At 45.8% G+C, this 11,550-nt stretch overlaps 1 protein-coding gene across 1 annotated transcript in view; it reads right to left on the bottom strand.

Annotated features, from left to right (window-relative positions):
- Window positions 1-213: 213 nt before the first annotated feature.
- Window positions 214-11,550, bottom strand: part of GNA14 (guanine nucleotide binding protein (G protein), alpha 14) — a 47,710-nt gene continuing 36,373 nt past the window's right edge. The window contains exons 2-6 of the mRNA XM_011947039.1: window positions 11,444-11,550; window positions 8,395-8,523; window positions 6,037-6,166; window positions 2,704-2,857; window positions 214-1,291 (exon numbers count right to left, since the gene is read on the bottom strand). Of these exons, the coding sequence (XP_011802429.1) occupies window positions 1,101-1,291; window positions 2,704-2,857; window positions 6,037-6,166; window positions 8,395-8,523; window positions 11,444-11,550 (711 nt within the window). The 3' untranslated portion in view covers window positions 214-1,100. The remainder of the gene's footprint in view (window positions 1,292-2,703; window positions 2,858-6,036; window positions 6,167-8,394; window positions 8,524-11,443) is intronic.

Genomic DNA, 11,550 nt, shown 5'->3' with positions numbered 1-11,550 from the left:
AGCACTCTTACTTCCCAGAAGATTCTCCTTCTGCTTGACCCAGCCAGCTACTGAGGGAACTGCAGCATGCCACGATGATGCGTACAGACTTGCCTTGAAAGGAGGAATCTTAAGAAAGTTTCCGAGTTACTATTAAGGCCACAGCATTTTCCTGTTTAGGAACAGAACCATCAGTCAACCATGAGCTCTAAGAAACACAACATAACCCAGTGATAATAGCAGAATGGTATATTCTTAGCCTCCTCAGAAAGGCACAGCATACATAATTCAAACAGCAAATCTGTGGTGGCCATCAGAACTTTGGCAGGGTTACATAAAATTTGTCAAACAGTGTGGGCTTTTAGCCATTTCATACGTTTACAAGACCTAGTCATATACATTGGGGATAAAAATGTATATGTACACACACATTTTTCACCAATACAATATACATGCTATCTACAGCCCATTACTCTATGCCAGCTTTGGCTTCCTGGTGGTCAAATTGTGGCAAAGCTAAGTTAGATATACTTGTATATCTATTAATTTGGCTTAGAAAATTAACACACAAAAAGAACTAAGCGTTCAAAAAAAAATCTTTGGTGGCAAGTTAAAGGAGTCAGCCTTCAGCATGAGGTGAGAAACACAATTAAAAATGTCTCTAAATTGCAAGATTTAATAAAAAGCTTCAGACCCATTAGCATTTTTTTAAAAGTCACCCAAATTAGTTCTAGAGGTTTCAAGGCATGATCCATAAACTAACAGGCTCCTTGCTTACATAATTTTACTTGCTATTTTTAAACATATTTGAAATTTAAAACTAAATCAAAGTGGCCTTTAAAAATTCTAGAAAACACCAAATTCAAAAATTACACAAAATCTTACAGCCAAAAGTTAAGAAAATAATTATTAAAACAATTTGGGATGCAAGGACTTTTAAAGTATTTTGGTAAACTCAAATGTCTTCCAAGTTCCATCACCCATCTCTGTCTCCACGATCTGCATGACGTCCTTAGTGCCTGGCACGGGGCTGGCTCTGGAGATGTCAGAAGCACTTGCAAATAAAACAAGGAGTTTGCAAATCACATCTTCTGTTATGGGGGAGGAGTGGGCAGCAGCTTTTAAACAAGGTTGAATTCCCTTAGGTTTAGCTGTAGAATTGTGTCTTTGACAGCAGCAAACACAAAGCGAATATTGTCTGTATCTGTAGCACATGTGAAGTGAGAGTAGATGACTTTCTCTTTGTCAGGATTCTGATCTTGGTAAAGCTTCAGGATAAAGTCTCTGGCAGCTTTGACATCCTGCTTTGGTCCTAGTCACAAGTGCAATTAGGGGAATAAAGACACAGACTTAACACCATGTCCTCCCAAGAACCACTTTTTTGTGTTTGTTTGTTTGTTTTTTGAGACAGAGTCTTGCTCTGTAGCCCAGGCTGGAGTACAGTGGCGCAATCTCAGCTCACTGCAACCTCCACTTTTGGGGTTCAAGCAATTCTCCTTCCTCAGCCTCCCAAGTAGCTGGGATTACAGATGTGTGCCACTACGTGCAGCGATTTTGTATTTTTAGTAGAGACGGGGTTTTACCATGTTGGCCACAATGGTCTTGAACTCCTGACCTCAGGTGATCCACCCACCTTGGCCTCCCAAAGTGCTGGGATTACAGGCATAAGCCACTGTGCCTGGCCCCAAGAACCATTTTTTTTAATGTACTCTTGTTCTTATTTGAGATCCTGCTTTGATCCATCTTTATTTCTAGGGAACAGTTTACCTGCAGCATGATTTTTATGGTATCTCATCATGAACCTATAAAAGAGTCATATTTTAAAATGTCCTCTGGTATCTAAAAATTGTACTTTACGGTGATTTGTTTAAACATAGTGACCCAATTTGTCTGATTTGGACCACTTTTGAAGAGAAGTAATCCTTGCTAACATATATGGACAGACAGCTCTGGTCTAGGAGAGATAAAAGGAAGAATGTGGGAACTAACATTATCAGGCTAATTTTAAAGCTCAAGGGTGCTATACTACATAGCCAATACGGTTAGTAAAAGGGGAAAGAAGAGAGCTAAAACATGAATCCACTAAATATCAGTGTCAAACTGAATGTCTGAGATCTCCTGTACCAGAAACAATTAGCAACAGGGCATGAGACTCTCCTACCTTGGACATGTTATGTATAAAGAGCTTCAGAGTCCGCCATGTGTCTGGGAAAAGGGATGCCACAGTCTAACATACACATAAGAAGCACCAGGTACTCTGGCACGAGGAATGCACAGATAAATCAAGCAGAGTCTCTGGCCTCACGGAGCCAACTGGGAAGAGAGCTGAGTGAGCAGCGGATACGATGTGGCCACGAGAGCAAACGGGGATCAGGCTGCCAAGGGAGCAGAAAGGAGGAGGCACCCCTACTGCAGACCAGATGGGCAGGGGAGGCCAGAAATGCTCCCAGAGAAGGGGAGGCCTTTGCTGGGTTTTGGAGAACAACGTGGAGGCAGTGAAAGGAGTTGGCGAGGATATTCCCAGCACCGAGGGAAGCGTGTGTGGAGGTGCTCCGATGAAAACACACAATGGTGCAACTAGAGCTTCTGTTTGAAGGTGGGAATAGGGAGAGAGGCTGTTCTAGGCAGACCAGGGAGACCCTTTTTGCTGTGGTAACTCTAGACTGATGCCCAGGAGGTGGACGAGATCAACACAGAAATACTGTCCACAAGATAGACACTTACCTGTGTATTCTGGGAAATAGCTAATTAGATGAGAGTACATGATTTTCTCTTCCAAAAGATCCTTCTTGTTCAAGAATAAAATCACAGACGAATTCAGAAACCAGGGGTAGGTGATGATGGTTTTAAATAAGGCTTTGCTCTCTTCCATGCGGTTCTAAGTGAAAAACAAGGGACTTGGGATGAAGTAGAAAGAAAATATTTTGGAAACAACATGGCACATTGCCAGTCCATCCATCTCTTCCCTTGCCCTGCCGCAGTCTCTGGACCACTGTCTGCTGAAGCTGGTGAGCATGCGGAGCCCAAGGCAACAGGCCTCCTACTTCTGTTTGCCCCTCCCCAAGCCTCTTACCGACCTTCCCCTTCTGGGTCCCCTCTCCTGTTGCATCGCAGCTCTTCTCCAGCCCAAAACTCACAGGGAGGAAATAAGAAAGGCTTTGGTGCAACTTGGAGAAGGAAGGTTCCTACCCATGTTTGACAAATTTCCTGTGTCATGTGATCATTGGGATTACCAAGTAGGGAAGTGCCAACTTCAGACCTGACACAGCCACCTCAGTTGGTTATGGGCTTCCAGACTGGGCCTCAGCAGTCAAATGACAAGGCTCTTCCAGAAAGACCACTGCCCCTAGGAATGCTAGACATTGGCAGAGACAGGAGGCAGTGCTACTGGGAACCCACCCTGTGCCACACTTTATAAGCAGAGCAGTGGCCCGTTTGATGGGTGAGCATACTGTTGTTCAGAACGGTTTTTTTTTTTTTTTTTTTTGAGATGGAGTCTCACTCTGTGGCCCGGGCTGGAGTGCAGTGGCACGATCTCAGCTCACTGCAAGCTCCACCTCCTGGGTTCAAGTGATTCTCCTGCCTCAGCCTCCTGAGTAGCTGGGACCACAGGTGCGTACCACCATGCCCGGCTAATTTTTTGTATTTTTAGTAGTGACAGCATTTCACTGTGTTAGCCAGGACGGTCTCAATCTCCTGACCTCGTGATCTGCCTGCCTTGGCCTCCCAAAGTGCTGAGATTACAGGCGTGAGCCACCATGCCCGGCCTTATCTGGAATATTTAAATAACTTTCCCAAGCCCCTGTAATAGTGGGACCTAGGGAAGGTTACGTAGAAAGTCAGTGATAATTTCTAAATGTCAGACATTGCCAAGAAGATACTAAATGCTCCTAATTTACTGAGAGCAGACAGGGCACAAACAAATCTTGTCTGTGACAATAACTGTTCTAGATAGCATTCTGTTCTTTCTCAATTATTTCTAAGAGGAAAGAAATAAGAACTTCCCTGTAGGGAAGGAAGGGATCAGAGTGAAAAACATCCAAGCTCAGCATACACACTCAAAAGGGACATGCCATAAATCACTCTTTCCCCACGACTTCCAGACAGCCAGGCTCCTTCTGCCACTCAGTACACTTTGGGGGAATTACGACCTGGAATGTATTAAAGCTTTAAAATTTATTATGATCTTATCGATAATGATTTCCAAGGAAACAAAATATATGAAAAATTCCCAGACAGTATACAGAGTGGATATAATACAGATCTACAACCAGGAGGGAAAAGTCTGGAGTGACAACCACTTAATTTTTCTCCAAATATTTTGTGATTTTTAAGAGAAGAGAAAGTGTTAATTTCTAAGTACTTTGGGCTGAGATACTGGTCCCTTGTGCACCTTACTAATCTTTTGAGTTTCCTGAGGAACGTCACAAATAATTCCTGAAACAAATTTGGAGCCATTTTTTTTTTATATTGATAACTGAATGTCTTGTCTTAACAAAAAACAAAAATCTCCAATTGAGAGAGCTGGGCGGCAGCCAAGATTTCTGTTCTTTGCACAATGACACAATTAAATGGGTTAATCCTCCACTAATTAGGTAATATAAGCTATGCTCCTCAGAGAAAAGTCTGCTCTCAAGAAATACAAGATACAATTTGTTCAGTTATTGCCTAATCCTGGACTGAGTCCTTTATTGATTTACTTTCATGCCTTGGAAACAAAAGACATTTTTCTAAAAGGTCAAGAGGTCTTAATGCAAGTTCAGGGGAAAGGATGATAAGGAGGACATGAGTGTTCCACCGCAACTGTCCCCAACCTGACAGAGAAGTGGCTGTGAGAGTCTGAGGGTCCTCTTCACTCTCAGGGCAGCTCCCACTGATGGAATTGGACACAGCCAGTGCTATGGCCGCTCTGAGGGGACAACGCGCCTCACCAGGCTGGATCCATCCCAGCTGCCCTGAGGGAGTCCCTCCCAGGAGACGTGAAGGCAGATGCAATCCCAGGCAGCCCCAGAACAGCTCCAAGCATCCAGCACCACTGCCCACCCCAGTTCCACTAGGGATCTAATTTGGGAGCACCATGGGCCTGTGGAGGTTAGGAAGCCTGTGCCCAGGTAAAGTGTTTTAGAGATAGTGCTGCTAACCGTGCACGTGCAGTAGAATCCCTAGTGGGCTCTCGAAAGAAGCCTCAACCTAAACTCAGTAAATACGAATTTTTAGTGTTTGGTCCAAGAGATGGCATTTGTAAAACACCAAGAGATTCCACTATGCCACCAAGGATGAGAACCTAGGCTTTTGAATAGATTCCAACCTTCACAGCACAGTGGATTCACCTGGGGTGCTTTTTAAAATTCCCCCACTCAGGCCCCCTTCACCACCAATTCAATCAGAATCTCTGGGGTTGGACTCAGGCACCAGGTTTTCGTTAAGTCCCTCAGCGAATTCCAGTGTGCATTCAAGTTTAGAACCCGGGTTCCAGGCCCATGATTCTCAGCCTTTCATACATATTTGAATTACCTGGGGTCTTGTTAAAAGGTAGATTCTGATGTAGTTGGTTGGGGATGATTCAGTAAGATTGCATTTCTAACAAGCCATCCCAGTGATGCCCGTGCCACTGGTCCACAGGTCACACTTTGAGTAGCAAGACTGTTTTTTTTTTTTTCTTTTTGTGAGACGGAGTCTCGCTCTGTTGCCCGAGCTGGAGTGCAGTGGCCAGATCTCAGCTCACTGCAAGCTCCGCCTCCCGGGTTCACGCCATTCTCCTGCCTCAGTCTCCCAAGTAGCTGGGACTACAGGCGCCCGCCACCTCGCCCAGCTAGTTTTTTGTATTTTTTAGTAGAGACGGGGTTTCACCGTGTTAGCCAGGATGGTCTCGATCTCCTGACCTCGTGATCTGCCCGTCTCGGCCTCCCAAAGTGCTGGGATTACAGGCTTGAGCCACCACACCCGGCCGCTACAAGACTGTTTAACCTAATGACGAGGGTCTATTTCCTGACTTCTTAGAAATCACAGAATAGGGCTCTGGCTTCCACAGCTACCCAAACTTTCCGCCTAGCGTACCTCATTGTCACACTCAGCCAGGACCTGGTCATATTCGCTCAGAGCAACCAAGAAAATAATGGAGGTGACACTCTCAAAGCAGTGAATCCATTTCCGTCTTTCCGATCGCTGGCCACCAACATCCACCATCCTGTTGTGTAGAAACACAGATCCTTCAAAGGTTGGAATACAAGACACTTTGGGGGAAAAGGACGCGAATTATTATAGCATGGAAACCAGCACTCTTTGGGGTCCTCAATAATTTCTAAGACAGAAAAGAGGTCCTAAGTTTTAAAATGTTAGATGCTGCTGCTTTAAGCAATGAGGGACCACTGGATGTTTCCTGGCAAAGAAGGCAGAGAATGTAACTGACATTTCTGAAGACATGCAGAGGTGACTTGGGGAGCCTGCTGGTTAGGAAGCTAACCAGTGTCCAGGCAGAAAACGCAAACATCCACTTGGGTTCTGTGGCGACCACTGCAGAGTCCCTGGATACCAGACACAAGAGGGACAGAGTGGCCAGCTATCTTCCGGGTCCCCCAGGCTGGATCAGGACCTGAGCCTATTCTGTTTTCACGGCTCCTCTACTTAACCGTAAATCCTGTCTGCATTCCCTGGATGCCACCTCTTGTTCCCTATAAAAACCTACAAGTGTCCTCTGTCCAGCACAGAAATCCAAAGCCTCTATCTGTGTCTTTGGGAAAAATTTCAGCAACTCGCAGCCCAGGGATCACGAGCTCAAATGCTCCAGGAATCAGGCAGTTTATGGGAATGAGGCAAGTGGGCTCCCCAAAGTATTACAACATACACGGCACAACAGCTGGGTGCCCTGTCTGCAGGGAAGCCTGCCGCGTACCTGCAGCCAAGCTCTGCAGAACAAAATGCAGGCTCACCATGACCACAGCCTCTGCCTTTTCAGGAGAAACAAGGTATCCAATGTGTTAGCTCAAACGATTTTTAATAACACCAAGTGAGCCAAAGAAAATACATAATGGACCAGATACAGCTGCCAAGTCACCCTCACCCACCCCTACCTCACCGCCCCACCACACACACACCAGTCCCTGAAGACACTGGGTCGACGTGCTTAGGTGGCCCACAGGCCAACCACCCAGAACTGTGGTCCAGAAAAGTGCAGGAAGGAAAACGAAAAATTCAATCCTGTCCTTGAACCATGTCCTGGAGGTGCGACCACTCCCACAATGACGTGTTCGTGGCTGGCTATCACAGCAGGGAACCATCTGGAAACAGGACATTGCAACTGTCAAAAGGCTGAGCTTGAAGAAGCCATTCTATAAAGGCCTCAATTTCAAAGATCAGAATTTTTCAGCCAGAAATATCCCACTGGGAGAGGTGCTCTGAGTTGTAAAGTAATAGATTTCACTGGTGGATGATGTTAAATCCATTCAGCAAACTCTAGAAAGTAATGCAAAACCCATTCTTCACATCCAAGAAGGATAAACTTAGAAGAAATAAAAGTCTTTTCTAAAACAAAACAAATAAACAAAACCCTTGGGAGCCTCTAAGAGGTTTTGGACATGGCAAAAAGCAGTTAATTGTGAAAAGGCCTAGAGAAATTCATGGGCACACAGGCACAGGGGGCTACTATTAAAATCAGGGATATGCTATTATAGATGGGGGACATTTTTGAGGGGCTGGACCTGAGGGCTCCCCAAACACAGCAATTCTGGATAGAGAAGCACTGAGCTATAACTGGGGATCAGACAGGACCCGGATGTGGGAGGACTGGTGTGTTGTCTCAACTAGAAAATCACGTGCGATAATTTTTAGGAAGAACAAAGGAAATAGTGGATATAAAAGTGCTTTGAAATGTGCAGTGCTACATATATGCCCTATATTATTCACTTTTTACCATAACTAAATGCAGTGAAGATTCACTGAAGTCATCCTAAAAGTATTTCCTATATTTGTAAGTAGAAATGCATACATTTTTACACAGCTGTTAGTTTGTAGATATTATTCTTCATAGTTTTAATTTTCTAAGGATAAATCTTGGAGGAGAAAATAGAGGAGAAAGGAAATATTATTCATCTTTAAGGAAAAGACATCGATAATCACTAAATTCAATTTGTGGGATACAGAAGTATACATTTGTGTGTGTGTGTGTGTGTGTGTGTTACACATAAGAATCATTCCAGGTTCCAGTAAGGAAACCCTTCTTCTCCAAGGGTAATAGGAAGGTGACTTCCTCTCCATTCTAGGGTTGAGATCTACCACAGTTCTAAATACCCTGAGCAGAGAGGGTCACTCTGTCCTAAGAGATATAATCCCTGCTTAGCAATAACACGTTTAAGAATCCATCTGGGGACTTCCAAGCCTGGGCGGATTCTTCATGGTCCATCAGGGAGACAGACTTACCGAAAGATGATGTTTTCCAAGTCAAATGGATACTCGATGATGCCGGTGGTGGGCACTCGGACGCGAAGCACATCTTGTTGTGTCGGCACAAATGATGGTGTGGCAATGCGGTCGATGTCAGTCAGGTAACTACATCAGAGAACGAGGAACTGAGTCTCCTTTTAGAGAAGGGAGAAATGTCCATCCTACTCAAAGGAAGTCACCCCCCACTCACAGTGAACCCCACACAGACACATGAATTCCATCAATGACTTTCCTAAGAGCCAGCGCCAGGCCAGGCTTCTCCATCCTTCCTACGACTGTTTTAAAGACAATATGGGTCAGAAGGACTTTCAAGAGCCTTCTGGGAAACCTGCAGAGCACTCCATCTCCTGCTCCTGGGTTCTAAGCTCCATCGCTTCTCTTTGACCAGCGAGGGAGACAGTGAGGTTGGAAGGACCAGGATGTTGGAAATGGCTCTCTCCAACGCCCCATCTGTCATCCTCCCTCCAGAGGCCCTTCTCCCTCCCACTCACCCTTGTCCAAGAACATTATATAATGGAGATGCTCTTCTCCAAAGCTTTGCTCAATGAACTAAATAGAGTTTCTAAGAAAATACACAGACGTAAAACAGGCCGAGGAGAAATTCAAAACAACAGCAACAAGAAAAAGTTTTCCTGTTGAAGACACTGGGAAACTATACATCTCCTAAAATAACCCAAAACTTGCCTTAACTTATTTTTGGCCATATATTGAAGCCCTGAGCTTAAAACATTTTTTTTTCTTTCTGTAGTAAAATAAGAGAATCCTTTTTTAAAAAAAAAAAAAAACAACTTTAAGGCCTTTCTAAAAGACATTTTTAGGTAAAATAACTGTAACTCAGGCCCTAGCTAACAAAAGAGTTGGAGATGCAGAGCCCCCTGCAAGCTGAGATCAGCCCTGCCCTGTCCCAGCACAGGATCGGGGGCTGAGCAGGTTCACATGGAGGCTAACCAAGAGGTCACAGGCAAACCCTGTTCACCACACGCCTTCAGCTCCAGAAGCCAAGCACTGGGGCAGCCTTCCACAATCCACCTCCCTGCCCAGATACAGTCCCAGGGCTTATCACTGTTTCTGCTGTACTTTGATGTGTAATTATTTGATTTATACCTGACTTGCTCCACCAGACTGTACATTCTCTGAGAGCAGAGAGCATTGGTTGTTTAATACCTGCAGCCCTTACCACAGTGCCTGGTGCATCGCAAGCAGACACCTCTAGCTAAGGGATTGAAAACCGCTGGCTTAGATGGAGAAAATGAGCAAGTGCCTTGAGTCCTGCCGGTTTGGAAGGTTGGGCAACTGGGTTTAGGAGAGTTTGTTTTCTCTGTGACAGTTCTGACCACCACCCTAGCCATGCCCCTCATCCATGTCAGTGGTCTTGCCCCCGTGGTTTTCAGGGTTACATTGAATTCTGTAGCAGGTCTGGTGGGTCTTCTCCAAATGGATCTACATCAAGAGCCCTAGCCAACCCCCAGGACTTCACAGAGGCAGCTAACTCAGGCCACCTCAGCTATGGCTCAGGAATGTCGTGCCTATTCCTGGCTCCTTGAGGTGTCAAAGGCAAGCCCTCCTCCGTGGCACTCTTTCCATCTTCCACCTCTCTATGCTGATCTAACACCTTATTGGGGTTTATTTTCCTGCCTTGATGCTTTTTTGCACCTAAACATTCCTGTACTTAGATTAGCTGTGCCAACCTGGATTAATGACATTAAACTCTCAGCCTAGGATAAACACCAAAGAAAGGCCATTGAAACCACAGGAGGTGACACTTCTGGCTTCCTCTCCTGCCCAATAACTTGTCCAGCTCAATGCCTGCTCCGAGGGTGACAGTGGTACCCAAAGGGAAGGAGGTAGATCTGGGGAAGAGATTTCTGAGCCTTCAGAGGATGGAAGATGATATGGGACACGTGAGAAAGAGCTGAGCTGCAGAAGCAGGAGTTATTACTACTTTAAGAAGGACCCGCATCAAACTATTGCCCAGTGACCAGACTGAGGAGGCACTGCCCTGGGATATTATTTATGTATTTATTTATTTAAATTTTCTCCTTTTTGAGACAGAGTCTCACTCTGTCACTCAGGCTATATTGCAGTGGTGCAATCAAGGCTCACTGTAGCCTTAACCTCCTAGGCTTAAGACATCCTCCCGCCTCAGCCTCCCGAGTAGCTGGGATTACAGGCACAGGCCACCATGCCCAGCTAATTTCTGTATTTTCTGCAGAGACGGGGTCTGCTCTGCTGCTCAGGCTAGTCCCGAATTCCTGGTTTCAAGCGATCCTCCCACCTCTGCCTTCCAAGTCCCTGGGATTACAGATGTGAACAGGAAATGCCTAAGAAAGTGAAAATCTGTCATCTCTATGGGACAGCTTGCATGCCGGGACATCTAAATAGAAATCGGCTTACCTTCAAGGATTAATGAATTAAAAGTTGAGCTGTATGGGTCCAAAATACAGTGTGTAGGCCTTCACAGGCGGCCAATAAACAAACGATTGAGCTTCCTGCGTGTGCTGGGAGCACAGCCTACCTGTACCACTAGAGGGCAGCACCAGATCAGCAGCTGATGGGTCAACGGACCCGCTGCTCTAAACTTGACTTAGGATTTTAGGGCAATTGGACCGGCTGTCTTCTGACGGGGAAACCCGAAAGGCAGAGGAATATAGAGAGGAGAGAAGTAAAAGCCAAAAGCAAGGGTATTTCTTGCTTAAATTAGGTAATTTCAGCACTCCAAAGGAGATCAGTCCCACTTAAGGGACCTCAGATTTGATTGAGTCTCTCACTGGAAACGGCAGGCTTAGAACACAGCGAGAGCAGGTGGGTGTCGGCAGGAAGAGAGGTCTGCGATCCAGAGTGACTGACGGCTTTAGGAGGTGGTGAGGGATGGCACCAAGAGGTCAGGAGAGATACGGAAAAGCGGAGGCAGGTAGCGCTGCCGCTGTGCACCGCATTTCAGCAGCGTTCAGCAAGAAGCTTCTTTGAAGTGTGGCCGAGCTTGCCTGAAAGCACCGCGGGCAGCCAGGCTGGGCTCCGTACTCACTATTTGGCAGAGTCCGACAGCTGGTACTCCCTCCTTCTGTCATAACACTCCTGGATGCCTGGATCTTGCCAGAGCTGCTTGATGGCCTCCACCTGCTCCCTGGAGAG

The sequence above is a fragment of the Colobus angolensis genome, unplaced genomic scaffold (genome assembly GCF_000951035.1).
Source record: "Colobus angolensis palliatus isolate OR3802 unplaced genomic scaffold, Cang.pa_1.0 Scaffold257, whole genome shotgun sequence".
Classification (NCBI taxonomy): domain Eukaryota; kingdom Metazoa; phylum Chordata; class Mammalia; order Primates; family Cercopithecidae; genus Colobus; species Colobus angolensis.
The sequence above is the reverse complement of the archived record's forward strand: the minus strand, read 5'-3'. Positions and strand labels throughout refer to the sequence as shown.